The sequence below is a fragment of the Carettochelys insculpta genome, chromosome 13 (assembly GCF_033958435.1).
Source record: "Carettochelys insculpta isolate YL-2023 chromosome 13, ASM3395843v1, whole genome shotgun sequence".
In the NCBI taxonomy this organism is placed as follows: domain Eukaryota; kingdom Metazoa; phylum Chordata; order Testudines; family Carettochelyidae; genus Carettochelys; species Carettochelys insculpta.
The window spans coordinates 17753697-17778728 of NC_134149.1; the positions used below are offsets into that span (position 1 = coordinate 17753697).

Sequence of the window (25032 nt, forward strand, 5' to 3'; positions counted from 1 at the left end):
TAGATGCAGTCAGAAGAAAAAATCCCTGCTTCAAAGAACTTATAATTTAAGTGGACAATGACAGACAAAAGAAGGAGCGCAATGAAAAACAAATACATTTACTGTTGTATAGTGTTTAGGCTGTCTTGATAGTTTGCTGAGTTTTTGTTTTACATTATTTCAATCTTCAGTTTTGCTAAGTATTCCTTTGGGGTGATGACTTGAGGTTTCTAGGCCTCCTTTAATTTAAACCCTCCTATAACTAAAATTCATGCAGGTCATCCTTGCAGCAAAGGGGTGGGCACTAAGTGGCCCACAAGGTGGATGTGGTTCATCTGGGTTAGTTTCTTGCAGGCCATCAGCCTTTATTTACCTGAGCATCCTCACATATGGCTGCTCACACCTGCCATTTGTCTTGGTTCATTTTCCCAGCCAATGGGAGCTGTGGGAAGCAGTGTTCTGGCCTGTGCTGTTTCACACAATCCCCATGGCCAATGAATCATGGCCTATAGGAGCTGTGAGTGGCCGTATCTGCAGGCACTCAGGTAAATAAGAATCCTGGCGAACCATATCTGGCCTATGGGCCACTTATTACCTATCTCTGGTGTAGCAGGATATGATTGAAGCAAAGGAATAATTATCCTTGCTCTGGGATTGAGTTAGCCCAGGAGTCACCAACCCCCAGCACAGGTGCCAAGAGTGGCACGTGAAGTCATTTTCCTCAGCATGTGAGGCAGGAGCTCAGCCTCACCCTTCCTCCCCCATGCAGCTGAGAGCTTGCTCAAAGCCAAGGTGACTGTGGATTAACAAAAGACCAGCTAATGTTAACAACCACCACCTAAGCGGGAAAGTTCTGCATCTTTATTTATTAATGAAGCTGTTGTAAGGAGGACTATAAGTGATTTTGAAAATATCACCAGCACTCGGACTGTACATAGAGGTCAAATGGTCACATTTTGACACGCTGCCTGTGAAAGTTTCCTGACCTCTGAGTTAGCCCACAGAGCATGTTCCTGTATCTCACTATGCTGGGCTTGGTGACAAGGCAACAGATGGATAATTCTATCTCAAGCAGACTGCAAAGCAATGCTCTCATCAGCTGATGCCACTGTAACTTGGAAGTGAAGTGAAATGACCAGGAAAGAAAGAAAAGGGCTAGAGAACAAACCCAGTTTTACTCACATGATTGTTCTCTCTCATATAAAATAATTGTTCCCTCCTCTCTCCTACAGAAACCTTTTCTCTCGGAAGAGCAGAGAGTAGACTATGTCCAGGTAGATGAACAGAAGACTCAAGCCCTACAGAACACTAAGCAGGAATGGACAGGTGTGAGGCAATCTAAAGTTTAAAGGAGGAAGGTTGGGGCTTTGTTTGGGTTTTTTGCACTGGAACATTATTAACCAAACAGCTGTAACAGCAGAATTCAAATGCAGATGATGCGAGATCCTGGTGGTCTTGTGAAGAACAACATTTTTTTAAAGGAAAACCTTCAAGTTCAGCTGGAACTCGTATGCCGAATTATTGAGTGGTTTATAGATTATTAAAGTAACACATTATTCTTTTTTGCCACCTTTGGCAAGCAAGTTCCATGGTACAGTTTTATGGCCTGATTGTGGGAACCATGCATTTAATGGTAACAAATGCCACTACATGTTACATTTATCTATTTATCCCCCACCCCACCCCCTTATCCTCCCTGTATTGTGTAACTCCTTCTTGCTGAGGCTGGTGTTTTTGTTTTTCCCTTTGATATTCTACAAATACTGCAGGTGCTAAGGCTGCTTATAGTTTCTGGTAACAGACAGGTGTTGGTGACACATTGACCAAGGGCTAAAATACTGAAATAGTGAAAAAGCAGAACTTTGTAATATATATAGAGTGCTTAAGAATCAAAATTTTGGAGAATATTCTCTGCCTCGTGCCCCCCACACCCTCCCCACCTGATATAATACCTGATTTTTGAGTGACGCTTTCAGAGACTATGAATAGGTCTTTGCACCAATGTGATTGGTGTGCATGACAGTCAACACCCCGACTGACATTCATCATACAGAATTTCTTCTTTCTGTTGTGGTTCACATCATTGCCTTCTCCGGCCTATTGCTCCTCATGTTTTCTCCTGCCTGTGAGGGCTTTCTTCAACACAGCAGCATCTCTGACAGGAAGCTACGGACACCCCATTCTTTGCTGGCCAAAAAAAGGCAAAAGGAAGCTGTGCAAACCTGTGTCTGCAAGTCTGGGAAAGTTTGGCAAAACATCAAGAATGTTTTTGTCTGAACTGCAAACGAAGAAATGCCATTGAAATTCCTGGTAATTGTGATTGGAGTGAGTGTTTTGTTATCCTCATCCTAGCAAATGAGGTAATCAGAAAACAGCCTTAGTCAGGTAATAATGAGAGAAGGAGCACTGTTAGGCATGCAACTCTGCCTGCGTAAAGCAGCCACTTAGTACACTTCAGTGATGTGAAGACATTCATTCAGGAAGTTTATCTATTTTGTCGTGGGGACAATCTCAGGATCAGATAAGTGTGTGTTTTATAATGTATTTAACTTTATTAGTATGTTTAAAACCCTTAGTTCCAGATGTGACGGGCACCACCCTTCAGTTAGCCCACTGGGTTCTGTCTGTAAGTCAGGCAAGAGGTCTGGCTGGCTTTCCCAGGACCACTCTTGCACCCGAGGACCACAGAAACAGTTTGATAAAGGATTTGCCTTCATGCTGCATCCACATTTACATTCCTCCTCTTCACACTTACTGATATCACTCCATGTTACTGTAAATGATTGACAGCCAAAAATGCTGAATTACCAAACTGGGGTTAGAAAAAAAATGTATGGCAAAGAAATGTCTCTGCTGGCCTTTCAGGCTTCTCTGCTACATTTCTTGCATCCCTCCTTTTGTATCATTGTCACACCTCTGGGCCCATTGGAAGGTTGAAAGTGCCAACTGCCTGATTCTCACTGTACTGGTGCTAGAAGAGGGCAGCTTAGCTGATGGAAATTTCCTTTTCTCCTACCTCAAGAAAGCTGAAATGTTTGCAGTTCTTGCTGCTTCATCAGGGCAAAACACATTTGTGAGCTGCGAGGAACTTTTGCCCAGCTTTGCTAGTGAGGACAATGGGGTTACCTGAGCATTTATGGAATTGGAGGAAAATCACACACCCGAGTGTTCAGGTACAAAGTGCCATGGATTGGAGTTAATTGGAAAAAATGACAGTTTGGGTCAGAAGGTTACAGACAAAACCTCAGTATTTTCTGCAGAGAGCAGACACGTCTAGTGAAAATTTTAATTTTGTCAAAAGAAGCAATTTTCTATTGATAAACAGGTTAGAAAAAGGGAAATCATCTACTAGCCTTATATAAGGCTGGATATAGTTTTGCAGCATGAGAGGCAGGATTTGGGGTGCCTGCCTGTACTCAGTGGTACAGAGCACTCTTTTGTGGAGCCTGGCATGGATCAGAAATACCACAGCTACAAAGATTCTCCTTCCTGCACAGAGTATTCCCTTGCTAGCTCAGTGGTTTGAGCGTTGGCCTGCTAAACCTGGGGTTGTGAGCTCAGTCTTTGAGGAGGCCATTGGGGCAAGTAGATGTCAGGGATGGTGCTTGGCCTTGCCAAGAGGGTAGGGAACTGAGCTAGATGATCTTCTCAGGTCTGTTCTAGGAGATGTGTATCTCCAATTATAGTTTAATTTATTTTGAGGAAGCAGCCAAAACATTGGCCTGTATTTCTAGGGCTCTGCAAATGATCTGCTACAGAATTTGCTTTGTGTGGGGGGGCTGCTCTACCGACAGAGCTAAAGCAACACAAGGCGCAAGACCAGATGAGCTTCACAGCAAGAGCACCGCATGCGAAGGAGCAGTGAAGAGTCCAGAAGTGGGAATAAAATTGCAGTGCACTGCCTGGCCCCCAAAGGCTTCGTGATTGCATGCTGCCTTCTTAAGTTACTTTAAAGTAAAATTCTAATAAAACCCAGTCTGTATTTTACTGGAACACATTCTTCCCTGGTGTTTAAAAAAAAGTACTTTGGAGAAGAAAAAGTTTTAAAGAAAAAGAGAGGGGAATAACTTTCCTCACTGGTCTTATCTACTTGAAATATTTAAACTTTGGCAGATGCATTGAAGAGTAACTGAACAGCCTCAAAAGTGTCTTTTCTGTCAGTGTTTCTGAAAGACGGGCCCAAACCATAAACCTGGAACTGAATATCTCTGATTGTGGGTCTGTCTCTCATGTCTCTGTACTGCCTGCCAGCCATTGGCACTGTACCACCCTGCCGTTGTAGATCAAACAAGGCGAAGGTGCTTTTAACCTTCACTTTTTATCCAGAAATTAACTCCCATGCCCACCCACCCCCATCCTCTGAGCCAGCATAGCACTCCATTGTCCCTAGTGTGTGCAGTAGCTCTTATCAACATAGGGGTCTAATGAGGGGAAAATGCAAGCAACAGAGTGCTGGTTAGGTGAAAGTTGAAGGTAGAGCAGACTGCATCTTAATTGCAATGAAACGCATCTTTGCAAGCAACTGAGTTTTTCCATTTTACTCCAATGCCACGATGTGACAAACTAGAGGAACAATGTTATTTTCCAGGACATATGTGTATTGACCTGCTGTTGTTCAAGGTTTCAGCCTGCACACAGTTACGCTCCCTTGCATATTTGCTATTCCATCTGTTGGGTAGTGGTGATGCCAATGGCATTATAGTGTGTTACTGTGTCATCAGAACTCTCAGCGGCACTCTGACCTAATGGCAGGGACAAAAAAAAGATTTTACAGAGAAAAAAGGAGCCTTTATTTACTCAAACACAAGCAGCACTGACCCTCAGCCACAGAGAAAGGGGAACCAGAAAGGGACATGGAAGTGGTTTTAGTTTTCAACAGTGACACATCTGAAAATGGTGTCTAGCCTGAGAATTCTTCTTCAGGGCTAGTTGTGGATAGAGCCCAGTATGGGTACAAAATTGGTATCCACGTTCACATCCGCAGAAATGATCTTCAGACATCTGCAATTTTGCAGGGTTCTAGATACAAAATGTATATCCTCATGTGGGTCTGCAAAAATGGGCCACAGGTATCCCCATCTGCAGCTGTGGATACCACGGATATCTGTGGATTTCCAGGGTTCTAGTAACAGAATTAGCCAAACCGCAGTTGCCTGAAGCACAGAACACATCTGTCCTTCACTGGGGACCAGGTCTTTATTATTAGTTATTTTTATTTATTTATGTTTTAAAAAAATAAAGAGTACATGGATCAGAATTGAGGTGTGGCCCTGAGTGGGGCTATCCAGCAAACAGCAGCTGGGGCTGCAGTTTCTTTTGAAATGGTCTTTTGGGGGAAATCTGTGTCTGGATTGTTCCAGTACATGTCCTTCAGCAGTGTTTTATCCACCCACTTTTGTTATTTGAAGCAGAGAAGAGCGTTAGATAATCCTAATACTTGTGTTTAATTATAAACAGAGCCGCATTTAATAGAGCGTTCAAATGAAGATCAGTAACATGGCAAAGTGGAAGGTAAACAAGCAAAGTGGTTTTAGTCCATGTGCTTATCATGGGAGCTCCACATGTTTGGAGAATTATGTTGATCAGCTGGATTTTTCCAAGCTGTTGGACACAGCAGATTTATGAGTCAGAGCATTAAGGCCTCCTCTTTGGAAGAAGGAAGACTTTTTCCCTTCCTGTCTTCCTTTCTAACCTGTAAAGAAGCAGGGTCCCGTGTAATCAGCCACATTTTGTGCTGAGGAAGCTGCCACCCCATTTGTAAATCTGTGTTAGGCTATATCTGCACTTTCCCCAGAAGATCAATGTGCTCAGGGTGGATCTTCTGGGGTTCAGTTTTGCACGTCTAGCATGGATGCCCAAAATCGTCCTGTCAGGCTCACAGTTGACCCCTGAACTCCTCATGAGACGCAAGGAGGAAGGGAGGTTGACAGGAAAAACTCTCCTGTTGACCTTAGCCAGTGGAGATGACCAAGTGAGCCAAGCATAAATATGTCGATTCTAGCTACACAGTTGTCGTAGCTAGAATTGCATATCTGTAGGCGACTTGGTTTTCCTACTGTAGATGCTGCCTTAGTGTGAGCTGATCTGCCTCTCTGAATAAGCAGCTGATCCAGTACAGGCCACAATTCTAACTCCTTCATGGAAGGTATTTGGGCCAAACTCTGCTGTTTTTACTCAGCCACATCACCCACAGATCTCTGTGAATACTGCAGAGTTAAACTCTTGCCCCTGAATTTCTGCGAGTGTGTCTGCACTGCAGCTGGGAGCAGGATGCCTAGTGCGGGCAGACAGACTCACGCCAGCTTGCTAAAATAGCCGTATGCATGTTGTAGAACTGCCAGCGGTTCAGGCTAGCCATCTGAACTCACATCCAGAGGCAAACGGGCTTGGACGTGGACAGCTAGCCTGAGCTACTGTCCATGCTGCACCATCCACACTGCCTGTTTGCAGTAGGCTGGCTCAGTCAGCGCTAGTGCCCTTTGCTGGGAATCACACCTGCACACACTGAATGCCACAATGCAATAAGGTGCTAATTCAACAATCAGCCCTGCTTAATCACATGCTTAAGGCCATTGCTGAACAGGGAGAAATTTAAGTGCTTGCTTAAAGTTAAGCAGATACTTAAATTCTTTCCTGATAGGGATTTAAAAGCCATATTCTGCAGTCTGTGTGTGGTTTGAGCAAAGGCTTGCAGGACCCTTTTGCTTAGGTTAAAATTTATTTTCCCTTATGTGTAAGGCCACCGTTTTGTGGAAGAGCATTAAATATAGGCAGAAATGAGCATTATAACTGAAAAATCTCCACCCATTTCTAACTCAAGACTGGTGTTTTCAATCAGTTCCATTCAACCAGAGGCAGCTCTTCACTGTTGCTAACACTGTAGTAGATGTGGATTTTGGAACTGCATTCATTTTAAATAATTCAGAGGGTTAGTCATTAAAAGACCATCAGAAGCTGTGATGAGAACGAGGTGCAGGGCAATGCCTTTTCTTTGTTCCGCAGAATTGCTCAGGTTAATAATAATAATAATAATAATAATAATAATAATAATAAAGAAGTCACCAAAATAACAGACTTGTTCATTTTCAAAGCCAGAGTATTTGTTGTTCAGGTAAAAATAAATAACTCAATGAAGTCTTGTACAAACAAAGCATTACACTTCTATATGTAAATCTTTGGAAAAGCATTAAAATAGTCATCTCTGGTATGAAGGATTAAAGTCATTAAACAGAGGGAAGTGACTCTGTCTTCCTGCTGTTTCATAGTGATGTTTATTGTATATATTTGCACATTAAACTGTTCTTTTTTCTAATAAACTAAGATAAAACTTAATCTTGATCTTCAGTGGTTTTGATCATCCAGATTGTTCACAGCAATATCCTCTTTCCACTTTTTTTATCCATTGTCTCTTAAATGCTGTCTTGCTCTCTGCATCTGAAAGATTCATGGCAAATGTTACAAATGCATCTTGTGGCTGCAAACACATTTTGTGCAACGACAACATATCAGAAATACCATTTGCTGGTGCTTTCAAACGGATCCGATGGGAGAGAGAAAAAGGTGGAAGGGTGGTAGGTAAATCCTAAATCTAATCCTGGGTCCTTTAATGACTATTGATGTCTGGGAATTGGGTGTCCAAATGCCTTTGGGGCTCTGGGCCATAGTCTCTGCACCTATTTTGTATATATTTAACACATGGATAATACCAACCAAACAAGGGGTGATGTACACACACATTAACTGCTTGTGTCTACACTAGCCCTCCCCTTCAAAAGGGGGATGCTAATGAGACACGTGGGATTATGCTAATGAGGCACTGCAGTGAATATGCAGCCCGTCATTAGCATAATGGCGGCCATGGCATTTCGAAAGTGCTGCTTTCGATAGTGCACAGTTTGTCTACACGGGGTCCTTTTCGAAAGGACCCCGCATACTTCAAAATCCACTTATTCCTATTTGGTTATAGGAATAAGGGGATTAAATATTGAGTCTGTTCTGTCTGGCTATGGTCTGAAGAAGTGGGTCTGTCCCACAAAAGCTCACCTAATAAACCATTTTGCTAGTCTTTAAAGTGCTACTTGACTGCTTTTTCTTTTGGGATTTCCAAGTGTGTGGGGTCCTTTCAAAAAGAACCCCATGTAGACAAGCTGCATGCGATCAAAAGTGGCACTTTCAAAGTGCCGGAGCTGCCATTATGCTAATGAGGTGCCGCATATTTATTTCAGCACCTTATTAGCATATCCCGATGTGTCTCATTAGTATCCCCCTTTCAAAAGGGCGGGGCTAGTGCAGGCATAGCCTAAGTGAAGTCTTTGGTCTGCTGGATTGGGGCCTAAATAGAAAGCTATTACGTTGGCTGATTTTGCAGTCGCTCAATGCTCTGGACTCCTGTTGATTTCAATGGGGTTTCCAGACACAAACTGCTGGCAAGATTGGGGCCATGGTAACAAAAATACCTCAGGAGGAATGAGGCCAAAACAAGACACTGTCCAAGCATCCAGCATTGGCATCCCTTTCAGATCTCCCCCAGGGAGGAGACTGTTTGGAAAATATTTTAGGGGCTACTTGGCACTACGGTTATTTTAAGAATGGTCCTTGCTAGATACCCACTATGGTGGACGAGGAGAGTGAAGAGTGATGATGATGAAGACTCAGGTACACGTGCCAAGGAACCATATAAAGTGTTATCAGACTGAATTTATTGGGCCCCATCAATGGGTAACTGGTGATAATCTCTGGCCTGTGTGATGTGGCAGGTCAGACTAGATAAGTTAATGGGCCCTTCTGACCTTAGACATCTCTGAATTTGAATCTGTGAATGAAGATTATAGCAGAAAAGTGCTCTTGGCGAGTAAGAAACTCAGAAACCATTTTATTACTCCAGGAATGTACTAGCTGCTGTATGAAGTCAGTGGTGAAAAGTGTCACAGAGAAATTGGTTGCTAGTCACAAATCAAGAAGATCTCATACAGTTAAAAAAACAAAACAAACAAAACAAAAATTTCTGTTGAAGAACAACAGTGAACTTCTGGGATACCAAATCCAGATTTCTCTTGCACAGTGCAAACCTTCCCCTCATTCTTAAATGTATCTGGTGTCATGTATCAAGCAAAAAGGTAGAGATGCTATGACTTGTCTGGAAATGCTTTATTCCCCTTCATTGATTTAGCATGCCACATTTTTTCCTCTTCACTTTGAATAACAGAATCCCAAGGCTGGATCAGCTCCCAATTTGTGTATTGATAAAACTGTTGTCTGTCAGGGCTGTGATTTTTTTCCCAATGTAATTATTTTAACTGAAATAGTTACATCAGAACCCTAAGTGTGGATGCAGTTACAATAGTAAAAAAGTACCTTAAATTGGTGCAGCTTATTCCATTATAACTGTGCGCACACTAAGCATTGTACCAATCTAACTAAACCAGTTTCACATCATTTTAGTTGAAGTATTCCAAAAGTGATGTTTGACAGGCACTAAGATAAGCCTTCCTTTCCAAAGAGAGTCCAGAGGTGCCCTGCCAATTACTCACAACAGACAATAGCAAGAGTCTGTTGCTAAATTTCAGGCAGTCATACTTAGGGGCATCCATTTGTGTGTTTCTCAGTAGTATCAAAGTGCTCCAACCCACGTTTCATCTCGGGAACTGATTACAGGGATGTGCTGTAAAGCAGGAGCAAACACTGACCAACAGAGCCTTGAATTTACTGTTCTTTTTCACTATGAAATTTGTATTTCCTGTAAAATTTGGCAGCAAGATCTGTGCTAAATGTGAGAAAATACAAACAAGTCACCCATTGTAAGTTAGTAAAATCTCATCACTTGGAAAATTGTTTGTTAAATTAACCATGTCACATAACAGCACCTAGTTAAACTGCTAGAAATAGATTTGTCCAACAGGTGACCATTGATAGATGTCAACAGACTTAAGGTAGCCTTTTGCATATACACAATACTTTTTTGTGCCAGTACTTGCCCGTACTGAATACTGGCACTTCAGCAGCCCCAGCTGCAGGATTGGCTACCAAGGGAGGGGAGTGAGATGCTGAGTATCAGCTCCCTTTTTTTTTTTTTTTTTTTTTTTTATATACAAAAAAAGCACTGCATATATGCAAGATTATACAAAGGAAATATATGTTGGGGGTGGAATGATTAAGTGAGAAGTATATTCAACTCCTGCTTGGAAAACAGGAGCTCTTGCTTATTGTGAGCATAGTCTGCAAAAGGTTGTTGTTGTTGTTTTATGATGACCTCCTTCCCTGTGAGCACAGCAGGTCATGATGGAGGGGACCTCCTCAGCACAACTTCGTATTTCCTCTTTTGCAGGAAAAAAAATAGGGACCTAGCGAGAAATCTGCTTTGCTAGCTGGCTCTGAGCAGACACTGCTTGTGGAACACAGCTATTATTTCAGGGAAAGGTCCTGGAAATTTATAGGGCCATAGAAGTGATACAACATCCAATTGAGGCAGCACACAAGGCAACCTGTTGACATGGGAAGAGTTGCCAGAGGGCAAACACAAGTTTTGACATCAGATTGTTAGACCAAAGTTCAGGACTGGCACCCTGCACAATCTCAGACAGGCTGTGTCCTTAGAAAGAGCAAAAGGGAGCAATTGTCCCAGAAAGTGTCAATAGAAAAGGGCCCTGAGGTCCCAGCCACTGCAGCAGCGGCTGGAGCCCCAAGCCCTTTAAATCGCTGCTAGAGCGCTGGGCAGTGCTGAGGACCAGGAACAGATGTGTGTCACGGTTCTGGCAGTGCTGAGGACCGGGAACAGAAGTGTGTCATGGTTCTGGCAGTGCTGAGGGCTGGCTGCCCCCAGCCTTTCCCCAACACTCCCTCCTTGTCTTGCTCAGGGGCTCAGCAAGGCTGTCAGCCTCCTTGGAAGCATAAAATCCCCAGGACCTTTATGATTTTTTGGGCTCTAGTTGAAAAAAAAAATCAAGTCAATGTAATGTTTGGAAGGGTCCCAGATGAGTCGTCTTATGGAAAGACGAGACAAGATTTTGTGAGTCTGGGGTGTTGTCCCATTTTTAGAAGTGTAGCACATCCACTCTCTGAAAATTGGGCTGCTTTGTGGTGCCTCCCGTTGGGAACTGAAACACCCCAAATCACTAAGCCCTTCTGAACATTCTAACAAATATTGTGATGGGTTTGATCATAGGGGTCCCCTGGCAGCTGTCCATCTAGTGTGCTGACCACACCACTGAGCTTGCCTACCTTACCTTCCCTCTTGTGTGCCCCATGGCTCCTGCCATGCAGGACCAGAAGCTCTGTTCTCCCTGAGCCAAGGCACAGACTTGAGGTAACAGTTCCCCAGCAGAGCAACACAGTTGCTGAACCACCTCAGCTCTAGGGCCTTGACAGCACCCAGGAACACAACCCTCAAAAGGGACCAAAACCCCAAATAACTCTGTATTAACTCTATAAAACTTCACGTAGAGAGACATCATAAAGGCTGGGTCTACACTTGCCCCCAGCTTCCAAGGGGGCATGTTAATCAGGGTCATGGGAGATCACTAATGAAGTGCTGCAGTGAATATGCAGCACTTCATTAGGCTAATTCTCCCCCATGACAACTTAGAAGCTTCAAAGTGCCAGCACGCGTGAGGAGTAAAGGGACTTTGAAGTAGAGCAGGCACTTTGAAGTGCCCTCAGCTAAATGCATGCCGGCACTTCTAAGTTTGAAGCTTCGAAGTTGCCACGGGGGAGATTTAGCCTAATCAAGTGCTGCATATTCACCACAGCACCTCATTAGTAACCTCCCGTGGCCCTGATTGACATGCCCCCTTCGAAGTTGGGGGAAAGTGTAGACAAGCCCAAGATGTTCACTTTGTTTATTGATGAAAAAGAGAGATGCTCCCTCACCCCTCCAGTGGTTGCTCCACATCAGGTAACAACTATTTACAGTGGCCTGGATAATAAACAAAATAGGATTTAAGTGACTGCAAGTGAAAACAGACAGATCAGAGATACTAAGCCAAAATATACAGTACACACCAATTAAGCCTAATACACTAAGAAGCTTGTTACATGCAAATTCTTACCCTAACAGTATTGCCATCAGTATTATCATCTTTTCCACAAGCTAGGCAGCCATCTTGTTTGCATCCAGTTCTGTCTCCAAATTCAGCCTTACATGTTTCCAGCAGGCATCTAGGGTGGTAGGTGGAGGTCTCCTGGTGTCTGGACACTTCCCATATTGCTTAGTTTCTGACCTTTATATCCCCTTTGCCCAAGGTAGGACTTCTTCATGTTCAGTTCAAACTTTTCTTACCTTGAGTGGAAAAGTACAAGATCCAAAATGGGTTCCAGCAACAGGTGCCCTGGCCACACATCCTGCCAGGACCAGCCACAGCCTGGGTTTACAGGAAAAAACAACCCATTCAGAGATTGTTGGTTTGAGTACCAAACCCTGATGTTTCTGGAATGTCACTAATGGTCCTCATTAGCACATTTAGGATTGTAAACAGATTCAGACTTTATATACAAGAATGATACAGTCACAGAAGTAAACTATACACATTCAGTAGCATGTTTAAAGTTTAGAGTGTTTAAAATGCGAGCCTTTTGGAAAATATTCTTTTAGATTACCAAGAACAAAAGAATGGCCAGGTCAGGCCAATGGTCTGTCTAGCCCTTTATCCTGTCTTGTGATGGGTAAATTGCAGATGCTTCAGGGGGAATGAATAAATCAGCCCACTGTTAAATGACCCATCCCCTGTTATCCACTTGCAGCTTCTGGAAGTCACAGGTTTTGGGACACAAAGGACATGGGGTTGGGTCCCTGACCATATTGGCTAATCAGCATTGATGGAGCTATACTTCATAAACCTATCTAATTTTTTTGTTAAATCCAGTTATGCTTTTGCTCTGGGAAATGAGTTCTCCATGTTGACTGTGCTCTGTGCTAAATACTTCTGATGTTTGTTTTAAGCCTATTGCCTATTCAGTGCTTTGGGTGATCCCTGGTTATGTGAAGTAGTAAATAGCATTTCCTTATTCAGGCTCTCCAAACCATTCTTGAATTTATAGCCCTCTAGCAGAAGGGTCAGCAACCCCCAGCACAGGTGCTGAGAGTGCCATGTGAGCCAATTTTCATCAGCATGTGAGGCAGGAGCTCCCCCGTGCAGCTGGGAGCTTACTCAAAGCCATGCCGCCTGTGGATTAACAAAAGACCAGTTAATGCTGCCAACCACCACCTAAATGGTAAAGCTCTGCATCTTGATCTATTTATTAATAACGCTGTTATAAGCAGGACTAGTAGTGACTTTGAAAAGGATCACTGGTGCTTGGACCGTACAGAGGCCAAAAGTCAAATTTCAGCACTCCGCCTCAGAAAGGTTGCTGACCCCTGCTCTACCCTATCCTGTTGTAGTGGGTTCTTGTCTAAGCTGTGAATAGTTCCAGTCTTTTTACCCTCGCCTCATATGGGATCTGTTCCATACCCCTAATCATCGTTTTGCCCTTCTCTGAACCTTTTCAGTTCTAATATCTCTGTCTTGAGATGGAGCAACCAGAACCGCATGCAGTCTGCAAGGTGTGAGTATGGATTAATACAGTAGCATGACATTTTCAGTCTTACTACCTATTCTTTTCCTAGTGGTTCTTAACTTTCACTTAGCTTTTCAGACTGCTGCTGCACACTGAGCAGATGTTTTCTGAGAGCCAACCAGAACTGATTCCATGATCTTTTGTAAGTGGCAGTGGTTAATTTACACCCTCTCATTTTTGGAGGTATGAGTGGGATTAAGTTTTCCAGTGAGCATTAATTTGCATTTCTCAGCACTAAATCTCATCTGCCATTGTGTGTTACCTGTGAACTTTATTATCTCACTGCTTACCCCTTTTTCCACACCATTTATGAGTATGTTGAAGAGCAGCGCTGCTTATGTGGGAAAACTGGCCATTTAATCCTATCTTCCACTTCCTATCTTTTACACAGTTATTGATCCACCCCTCGTATCCTATAACCTTCTATTTTGCTTAAGAGCCTTTGGTGAAGGACTTTGTTAAAGACTTTCTGAAAATCCAACTACACCATATCCACTGGAGCACCCTCCAGCCCATGTTTTTTGACACCCACAGAGGATTCCAGCAGGTGAATGAGGCATCATTGCCCTGTGCAAAAGCTGCCTTGTGTGCAGTACAGAACTGTTTTTCATCAGGGGTCACTGACCCACAGAAAAATCAGCCAGAGGCCACACAAGTGAAAAGCAAACAAAAAACAAACAAACAAAAACCCCTCACTGACAAGGTCCCCAGCTGAAAAACAAACAAAGAAGGACATTTCCCTCACACACCGATCTTGGGGCTAGGGGGCAGAGCTGGTAGATTTGGTATGCCTCCCTTGGCTCTGGGGTGGAGCCAAAAATGCAGGGTTCAGTGTAGGAGAGGACATGAGGGTGGGGGAGTATGGGCGGGAGAGGCGTGCAGGAGAGGGCTGGAGGTGGGGACCTGGGTGGGAGGGGTGCAGTAGTGGGGTGGGGTTCTAGGTGAGAGGGGGTGCAATAGCAGGCTGTGGGGGATCTGAGCAGGAGGGGACTGCAAGAGCAGGGTGCAGTGGGAGTGGGAGGGGTACAGGAGGGTGTGGAGTCAGATGCTAGGCAGGCCACTTATCTGACACAACTCCCTCACAGCTCCGGGGCACCACCACCATGCTGCTCTGATTGGCCAGAATTCCAGCCAGAATAGCAGAGGAAAAGCTTCTCCAGCAGCACTGTGCTGCCATTCCCCTGGGGGGAGTGGTGCATGGAGCCCAGAGCAGTTTCTTGCTCCTCCCAGGCAGAGCCCATGGGCCAGATCCAGCCCCAGCTTGCCTGACTCCAGCCTGTAAGGCTGCAGGTTCCACACCCCTCACCCCACCATGGGTTGTATGTTGAGGGGAGGAAGCCCTGAGCCTCAGGAGCTGCACCCAAACAAGCCGCAGACGGGATCCAGACTATAGGCCAGGGCTTTCCCACCCCAGGCCTTGACTTTTCTTCAGCATATCATGTGTGAGGTAATTCTGTTCTTTACTAGTTTCAGCTAATTTGCCTGATACGGCAGTGAGGCTCACTGGCCTGTAATTGCCAGGATCACTTCTGGAACCCTTTTTTAAACTGGCATTTTTCAGATCTCCACCAGTCATCTGGTACATTGGCTGATATGGGCAATATGTTACACATGACAGTTGGTAGTTCTAAAATTTCACATTTGAATTCCTTCATAATTCTTTGGTGAATCCAATCTGGTCCTGGTGACTTTATCAATTTAATCCAAAACCACGTCAATAGACATCTCAGTTTGGGATCATGCCTCAGATTTGTCACCTCAAACAAATGACTTGGGTCTGGGGGTCCACATCCCATCCTTTTCAGTGAAGGCTGATACAAATAATTCACCTGGCTGCTCTGCCATGGCTTTGTCTTCTTTGAGTTCTCCTTCAGCACCTCAATCATCCAGTGGTCCCATTGAGTGGTCAGAAGGGTTCATGCATCTAATATACTTTAAAAAGGCTTTTTGTTTTTGTGTCCTTTGTTAGCTCGTCTTCAAATTCTTTTTGACCTGCCTAATTATATATTTTCACATTTGACTTACCAGAGTTTGTTCACCTTGCTGTGTTCTTCAGTAGAATTTGACTTCCAATTTTAAAGATGCCTTTTTGTCTCTAACTTCCTTCTTTACTCTCTTATGTAGATGTGGTGCTGGGTTTGGGCCCTCTTACTTGTTTATTTGAGTTATACATATTGTTTGACCCTCTATTATGGTGTTTTAAAAGAGTTTGCCAGCATGTTGGTCTTGTGACTGTTCCTTTTAATTTCCGTTTAACTAACCTCCTCATTTTTATATAGTTCTCCTTTTTTGAAGTTACATGATACTGTGGTGGCTTTCTTTGGTATTTTCACTCCATAAAGATATTCACTTTAGTTCGGTTATGAACACTATTACTAAGCAGTTCAGCTATAACCATTTCTTGGACCAGATCCTGTGTACCAGTTACAACTAAATCAAGAATTACCTCTCCCCCTGTGAGTTCCGGGACCAGCTGCTTCAAGAGCAATTCCTCACTGGTGACCTCCTGCATCCATCCTATTCTCAGAATCTTTCTATAACAACTCCTTTCAAACACCAATATTCTTCTTTTCGAATCTTTCATTATCACCCGTGTCTCACATCTGTACAACACACTGCTTGTATGAGGTTTGCTAACTGCGATGTAGCAATAGATGGCATGCACATGCCTATCTTGGCATCTAACCACTTTGCCTGAAAGTACATAAACTGCGAGGGGTACTTCTTGATGGTGTTGCAGGCACTGGTGGATCCCAAGGGCTGTTTCACTGACATCAACATGAGATCATTTGGAAAGGTGCATCTTTAGGAATGCTCGTCCGTTCGGAAAGCTGCGAGATGGAACTTTCTTGCCAGACCAACAAATTACCTCTGGAGATGTGGAGATGCCAATAGGTATCTTCAGAGACCCAATCTGCCCCTTGTTGCCATGGCTCATGAAGGCTTACACAGGCAACCTGCACTGCTGTAAGGAGCAGTTCAACTACAGGCTGAGCAAGAGTAGAATGGTAGTAGAATGTGCTTTTGGCAATTTAAATGCAAGGTTTTGAAATTTATTGATTCAGTTCAACCTCAGCAAAAGCAACTTTCCTATCAATGTGTCGGCCTGCTGTGTGCTCCATAATATCTGTGAGACCAAGGAGGAAAATTTCATGCCAGGTTGGAGGCTCGAGGCGAATCACCTGGCCACTAATTCTGAGCAACCAGACAACAGGGTGATAAGGAGAGCACATCAAGGGGCACAGTTAATCAGAGAGGCTTTGAGAAACAGCTTTGCGAATGACCGGACAGAGAAATTACAGTTATGTGTGTTGCTGTTAATGAGGAGCTCCCTGTATTAGGTGTGCTGGCCTGTAAATCCTGTAACTCCCCACCCCCACCCCCACCATGAAACACAAGCAAGAGAAATATTGGTGTGGAGAAATCATGCATATTTACTTTGGGAACACAAGGAAGCAGAGACAGAAAAGCCATTCAGGTCAGGAACTTGTAGGGGCAGGGAGGGAGGGAGCGAGGGCAAGCAGTGTTTTGCAATCTCCCTGTTCAGTAATCACAGAACTGAGAATGTCAGCCTTCTGTTATGGAAGACATCCATGGGGGTTGAGTGGAAAGCTGCCTTTGACTCCCCCAGGCCCCGTGCCTCGGAGAAGAGGCTATTGAACATGGTGAGTAGGGCATGTGGTTCAGCATGGGCTGGAGAGAGGCTCTGGGCTCCAAATGCCTCTCCTGTGCCTCTACCAGGCACCTCAGCAGCTCTGTTTGCTGCCCCAGGAGCCTCGAGATACTCTCCTGGTTCTTGCCTTTGCATTCCCTGAATGTTCTCCTCTCCTCACATTCTATTCGCCTCTCCTCATGCTCCATCCTCCCCTCCTGTAGTGTAGTTCTCCTCTGTGCATGTAATTGTGCCCTGACCATGTGGGTGGACTGCATTTGCTCAAGAAACATGTCATCTTGAGTCCATTTTTGCCTTCAGATCTGTGCTGGCCCAACAGCTGCTGGAGCCATGAGGGTAAACAAAGGGCTCACTGAATAGTAACAGAGAGGAAGCCGTGCTAGTCTTGGCTTGGCTCATATTTGGCTCAGTCTAATTCTTGACCTTCCCCCCCACCCCTCCACTCTCTGATTTGCTCACCTTGATTATCTTTTTCTGATTTGTCCTCCTTGCTTACTGTTTTTGGTTCTCTGTGCTTTAAATATTGAGCATGTTCTGGTCTGGCTATGGTCTGAAGAAGTGGGTCTGTCCCACGAAAGCTCACCTAATAAACTATTTTGCTAGTCTTTAAAGTGCTACTTGACTGCTTTTTGTTTTGAAAGGGCTCACTTTGTCATTTGCTGTAATAAAAAAGTGAAGAGCAGACTTTAGACAAGATACATTGCAGAACACGCAGGGTAATCTCATGAAAGAATGTCTGCCCGACACAATAGGGATGTGTTAGATACAAGACCAAAGCTATGCTTTTAGGTGGCCACTATGCTGCAGATACAGCACAGAGATCTTAAGGGAGCAGCTTGACTTTATTTGCTGGCGGGCATGGTAAGAAAAAGATTGGAAGTTGCTATATTGCTTCTGCTTGGGAACTATGTGAAATCCTGCAGCTGTGTAAGCTTCTGCATTTACAAAGGGAATGCCATGGTGACATGGCAGGAGGGCAGGGCTGGGGCTCTTGCAGTTGCCAGTTGTTGGCATGACCCACTTTGCCAGGGGAGTGTAGCCTTCCCTGCCCACAGGAGCCTGCAGAAGAGAGCAGAGCAAGGCCAGGCATGGTGGCAGAACTAGGGGTTTCACAGTTGTCATGTGTTTGACACACACTCACTTTGACGGGGGACTGCAACTTTCAGACACATGAACAAATGTTCAAGGAACCCCCCACTGTGTAGGTTGAGTGGTCACCATAGATCGCACCCAACTGCCTTAAGCAACTTGTAGCATTATTAAAAATATGAACGTACCAGAAGTGCCCTCCATACCATCGGGGTATGTCCTTGGAGGAGGGCATTGTCTCCAACATTAAAAAAGGGTCCTGGCTGTTGGTGAAATCCGCTACCTTGTTTGCCTTCTGACCATTCTCCTCCTCCTGCTCTTCCTCATCAGCCATGTCGTCCCCACTGCTGCCCAAGGCTGCCTGAAGAATCTCTTGGGAGGTATCCATGGAAAGCTTTGGGACAGTGGTTGAGCCCCCTCTAGAGTCAAGGATCACAGGTGACTCAGACCATCCATTTGACTCCTTTGACTTCTGGTAACCTGTCTGAGCTCCTTTATTTTCACATGACACTGCTGGGCATCCCTGGTGTATTCTTCTTCCACAATGCCCTGTGCAATCTTGGCATAGAAATCAGCATTTCTTTTGCTGCTTTGTAGTTCTGCCAGCACAGATTCATCTCCCTCCCCAGCAATGAGGTCCAGGATCTCTTGTACATTCCATGCTGGAGCAAATCTGTGACTCTGGGTATTCACAGTCAGGTGTGCTGCCTCCTCTGCTCACCAAACTGGGAAATGAAAGTCAAAAATTCTCCCATCCCACTTCCTGCACACCTGGAGAGCAGCAGAGCTGAAAGTGCTGGCCGGAGCAGTCACATTGGGGCACTGTAGGACACCTCCAGGAGCCCAAGAACATTGACTTTCACAGCAATGCATCTGCACTACTACTGCACTACTAATGTTGATTGTGCAAGGTTGCATTTAGCATGACTCCCTATGAAAAGCAGGAATACTGAAACTGACCTTACCAGCCAGTGGAACCACCCCAGTGGTGTGGATTCATTTTTGACCTAATGTGCCTAAGTTTAACCTAAACTCCTCGAGTAGACCAGGCCTAAATTTGGCCTTCAGGACCTCTTTCCTCCTTTTCCCCCTGTCACTGTTACCTGAATGTACCACATCCATGGGCTCCTCCCCAGCAGTGCACAGAATTCTGTTTAGGTGTCTCAAGAGCTCCGCAGCTTCATATCTACCACGCAATTCACCGTGTATTTCTCACAGTCATTACAAACTCAACTATACCTATTTCTAATCATCAATCTCGTTCATTAATAATAATAATCATAGAAACACAAGATGCTGAACACTGGCAAATAAAACTTAAACAGGGCAATATCAGAACACTGGTAGCAGGTTGTGATGAATATTATACGCTCCTCAAAAAAGTGAGAACATAAGAACATAAGAACATAAGAATGGCCATACTGGGTCAGACCAAAGGTCCATCAAGCCCAGCATCCCATCTGCCGACGGTGGCCAATGCCAGGTGCCCCAGAGAAGGAGAACAGAAGACAAGTGATTTATCTCCTGCCATCCATCTCCTGCCCTTGTTATGAAGGCTAGGGCACCATACTTTATCCCTGGCTAATAGCCATTTATGGACCTGACCTGCAAAAATTTATCAAGCTCTTTTTTAAACCCTAATAGAGTCCTGGCCTTCACAGCCTCCTCGGGCAAGGAGTTCCACAGGTTGACTGTGCGCTGTGTGAAGAAAAATTTCCTTTTATTAGTTTTGAACCTACTACCCATCAATTTCATTTGGTGTCCCCTAGTTCTTGTATTATGGGAAAAGGTAAATAATTTTTCTATATTCACTTTCTCCACACCATTCATGATTTTATATACCTCTATCATATCGCCCCTCAATCGCCTCTTTTCCAAACTGAAAAGTCCCAGTCTCTCTAGCCTCTCCCCATATGGGACCCTTTCCAAGCCCCTAATCATCTTAGTCGCCCTTTTCTGAACCTTTTCTAATGCCAATATATCTTTTTTGAGGTGAGGAGACCACATCTGCACGCAGTACTCGAGATGTGGGCGTACCATAGTTTTATATAGGGGAAGTATGATATCTTTTGTCTTATTATCGATCCCTTTTTTAATAATTCCTAACATCCTATTTGCCTTACTAACTGCCGCTGCACACTGCGTGGATGTCTTCAGAGAACTATCCACTATAACTCCAAGATCCCTTTCCTGATCTGTCGTAGCTAAATTTGACCCCATCATGTAGTACGTGTAATTTGGGTTATTTTTTCCAACATGCATTACCTTACACTTACCCACATTAAATTTCATTTGCCATTTTGCTGCCCAATCACTCAGTTTGCTGAGATCTCCTTGTAGTTCTTCACAATCCCTTTTGCTTTTGACTGTCCTGAACAACTTGGTGTCATCTGCAAACTTTGCCACCTCACTGCTTACCTCATTTTCTAGATCATTGATGAACAAGTTGAACAGGATCGGTCCCAGGACTGAGCCCTGGGGAACACCACTAGTTACCCCCCTCCATTGTGAAAATTTACCATTTATTCCAACCCTTTGTTTTCTGTCTTTTAACCAATTCCCGATCCATGAAAGGACCTTTCCTCCTATCCCATGACCACCTAATTTACATAAAAGCCTTTGGTGTGGGACCGTGTCAAAGGCTTTCTGGAAATCTAGGTATATTATGTCCACTGGGTGCCCCTTGTCCGCATGTTTATTAACCCCTTCAAAGAATTCTAATAGATTAGACAGACACGACTTCCCTCTGCAGAAACCATGCTGACTTTTGCCCAACAATTCGTGCTCTTCTATGTGCCTTGCAATTTTACTCTTTACTAGTGTTTCTACTAATTTACCTGGTACTGATGTTAAACTTATCGGTCTATAATTGCCAGGATCTCCTCTAGAGCCTTTTTTAAATATTGGTGTTATATTGGCCGTCTTCCAGTCATTTGGTACCAAAGTGGATTTAAAGGATAGGTTACAAACCACTGTTAATAACTCCGCAATTTCACATTTGAGTTCTTTCAGAACCCTTGGGTGAATGCCATCTGGTCCTGGAGACTTGTTACTATTCAGCTTATCAATTAATTCCAAAACCTCCTCTAATGTCACTTCAATCTGAGTGAGTTCCTCAGATTTGTCGCCTAAAAAGGCTGGCTCAGATTTAGGAACCTCTGTAACATCTTCAGCCGTGAAGACTGAAGCAAAGAAATCATTTAATCGCTCCGCAATGGCACTGTCTTCCTTGATCGCTCCTTTTATATCTTTATCATCCAAGGGCCCCACTGCTTTTTTAGCAGGCTTCCTGCTTCTAATGTATTTAAAAAACATTTTACTATTGTTTTTTGAATTTTTGGCTAGCTGTTCCTCAAACTCTTTTTTGGCTTTTCTTACTACATTATGACAGTTAATTTGGGAGTGTTTATGTTCCTTTCTATTTTCCTCACTAGGATTTGACTTCCACTTTTTAAAAGCTGCCCTTTTCTCTCTCACTGCCTTTTTAACATGGCTGTTTAGCCATGGTGGTTCTTTGTTAGGTCTCTTACTGTGTTTTTTTATTTGGGGTATACATTTAAGTTGGGCCTCTAGTATGGTGTCTTTAAACAGTTTCCATGCAGCTTCCAGGGATTTTAGTTTAATTACTCTACCTTTTAGTTTCTGTTTAACTAGCTTCCTCATTTTAGTGTAATTCCCCTTTTTGAAATTAAATGCCAGAGTGTTTGACCGCTGCGGTGTTCTTCCCAACACAGGAATATTAAAAGTTATTATATTGTGGTCACTATTTCCAAGCGGTCCAGTAACAGTTACCTCTTGGACCAGATCCTGCGTTCCAGTTAAGACTAGATCGAGAACCGACTCTCCCCTTGTGGGTTCCTGTACTAGCTGCTCCAAGAAGCAGTCATTTAAGGCATCAAGAAATTTAATCTCTGAATCCCGTCCTGAGGTGACATGCACCCAATCAATATGGGGATAATTGAAATCTCCTATTATTACTGTGTTTTTTATTTTGATAGCCTCTCTAATCTCCCTTAACATTTCAGCATCACTATCACTGTCCTGGTTAGGCGGTCGGTAATATATTCCTAATGCCATATTCATATTAGAGAAATGAATTGTTATCCATAATGATTCTATGGAACATTTTGATTCCTTTAGGATTTTTACTTCATTTGATTCTATATTATCCTTCACATATAGTACCACTCCGCCACCCGCACGACCTGTTCTGTCTTTCCGATATAATTTATATCCCGGTATGATAGTGTCCCACTGATTGTCCTCATTCCACCATGTTTCTGAGATGCCTATTATGTCAACTTCCTCCTTTGATATGAGGTACTCCAGTTCACCCATCTTATTAGACAGACTCCTAGCATTAGTGTAAAAGCATGTTAGAAAACTACCACTATTTATATGTCCGCCTTTCACAGACACGGTGGATTTTTTTATGCATGATTGTTTTACATCTGATCTTGCCCATATATTATTTCCCACGTTCCCTATCTGACTAACTTCTAGGGAATCCCTGTCTATGGAGCCTCGTGTAAGAGAAGTCTCCGTCCGATCCAGGTGCTCCCCCGCACCAATCGGCTTTCCCCCACCTCTTAGTTTAAAAACTGCTCTATGTCCTTTTTAATGTTTAATGCCAGCAGTCTGGATCCACCTTGATTTAGGTGGAGCCCATCCTTCCTGTATAGCCTCCCTCTACCCCAAAAGTGTCCCCAGTTCCTAATAAATCTAAACCCCTCTTCCCTACACCATCGTCTCATCCACGCATTGAGACTCTGAAGTTCTGCCTGTCTATCTGGCCCTGCGCGTGGAACTGGAAGCATTTCAGAGAATGCCACCAAAGATGTTCTGGATTTCAGTCTCTTTCCTAGTAACCTAAATTTGGCCTCCAGAACATCTCTTCTACCCTTCCCTATGTCATTGGTACCAACATGTACCACGACGACCGGCTCCTCCCCAGCACTGCCCATAAGTCTGTCTAGATGCCTCGAGAGATCCGCAACCTTCGCACCAGGCAGGCAAGTCACCATACGGTTCTCCCGGTCATCACAAACCCAACTATCTATATTTCTAATGATCGAATCCCCCACTACTAAAACCTGCTTCTTCCTAACAGCTGGCGCTCCCTCCCCCGGAGAAGTATCCTCGGCACGAGAGGATACAACATCACCCTCTGGAAGGAGGGTCCCAACTACGGGATGGTTTCCCTCTGCTCCCCTTGACTGCTCTCCTTCCCTGAGCCTTTCATCCTCCGTAACAGCCTCAGGACTGTCAGATTGGAGGTGGGACAGCCCTACTATGTCCCGGAAAGTCTCATCCACAAACACCTCTGCCTTCCTTAGCTCCTCCAGTTCAGCCACCCTGGCCTCCAAAGCACGCACTCGGTCTCTGAGGGCCAGGAGCTCCTTGCATCGAGCGCACACATACGCCACCCGCCCACAGGGTAGGTAGTCATACATACTGCACTCGACACAATAAACAGGATAGCCCCCACTCTGCTGCTGGGCTTCTGCCTCCATTTCCTACTCTAGTTATATATGAGGGTTAATTAAATGTTTCAGATAGAGGTTGTTATAAAGGATTTAGTTTAAGGGCAACAGAAGTCACTGGCTCCCTCTAAACTCCCCCCTCTAAACTCCCCTCTCCAAACTCCCTCCTGTTAGCACACACCCTGTTTGCCAGCACCCGGTCGCAAAGCTCCCTGGTCGCTTACTAGCAGGGTTTAAGTGCTCGGCCTCCCTGATAGCTCCTCCCTCTGCCTACAGCTCAGCCAATCAGCACACGGTGTTTCAATTCAAACCTAATCAGCTTCCAACTGCCTGCCTGCCTGCCTGCCTGAGCACACGGCCTTTCAAACAAACAAACACACACACTCAGCTCAGCACTCCAAACAAACAAACTCCAAACTCCAAACAAACACACAAGCCCAAAACCTCCAAATATAAGCAGCCACTTACCCCAAGGTGCTTTAGTTTGCTCCTTCCTTCTCCTCCTCCAGGAGAGCCTCTCCAAACTCCCTCCTGTTAGCACACACCCTGTTTGCCAGCACCCGGTCGCGAAAAAAAAAAGGCGACGGCCGGGTATGGGCCCGACGCTCCAGCGCCATCCATTTTCAGGGCTAGTTGATTTCAGGGCTAGTTGAGAACCCCTATTTACTGCCATTAACAGGAAACACATTTCTATTGTGATCAGTTATCCTGAAATTCAAACATAGTAAAAAGAAAATTACTTAAAAAGACGAAGAAGGAAAAAAAAGAGGTTCATCATCACGCTTGCCAAGCTGATTTCCTCAGAAGTTAGTCAAGAAGTCATCAGGAAACCCTATCTCAGGAAATCCTTCCCCAGCTGCAGTCAGCACAAGGAACTTGTGCAATCAGAGAAGAGTGGGTAAGGATGCTGTGTTACCAGGAAAGCGAATGGGGGACGCTTGCAAAGAGATGGCTCAGAGCAAGTCGATGTGAGGTAAACAAGGCAAAATGTTCACGAACAGGAGAACACAACAAAGTTGGCGGATGACAGCGTTCTGCAGTTCAACGTATAACCAGGGTCAGAACCTGATCTCCATACGCCAGTGTAAATCTACAATAACCAGCGGTTTCACTAGATTTATGCTGCTTATATAACAGGTAAGTATTTAGCGCCATAACTTCAGATGCTCTTGTAACTGCCTACAGGTGGGCTCAAACCTGTGATTTCTGGAGCTTAGTGCAGGCACCTCTGCAGCAGGGGTCAGCATCCTTTCTGAG

General features: G+C 44.3%; 1 protein-coding gene and 1 long non-coding RNA gene across 4 annotated transcripts in view; one reads left to right on the forward strand and one right to left on the reverse strand.

Annotated features, from left to right (window-relative positions):
- Positions 1 to 7311, forward strand: part of GAB3 (GRB2 associated binding protein 3) — a 113777-nt gene extending 106466 nt beyond the window's left edge. For all 3 annotated transcript variants that reach the window (XM_075008019.1, XM_075008020.1, XM_075008021.1), the window contains one exon: positions 1212 to 7311. In XM_075008019.1, the coding sequence (XP_074864120.1) occupies positions 1212 to 1328 (117 nt within the window). In that variant the 3' untranslated portion in view covers positions 1329 to 7311. The remainder of the gene's footprint in view (positions 1 to 1211) is intronic.
- LOC142020294 (uncharacterized) lies at positions 7281 to 24459 on the reverse strand. Its single transcript, XR_012647346.1, has 3 exons — positions 24244 to 24459; positions 12254 to 12335; positions 7281 to 7413 (listed from the first exon to the last, which is right to left on the reverse strand). It is a non-coding gene; the product is annotated as an uncharacterized LOC142020294 (long non-coding RNA).
- Between the last annotated feature and the right edge of the window lie 573 nt (positions 24460 to 25032).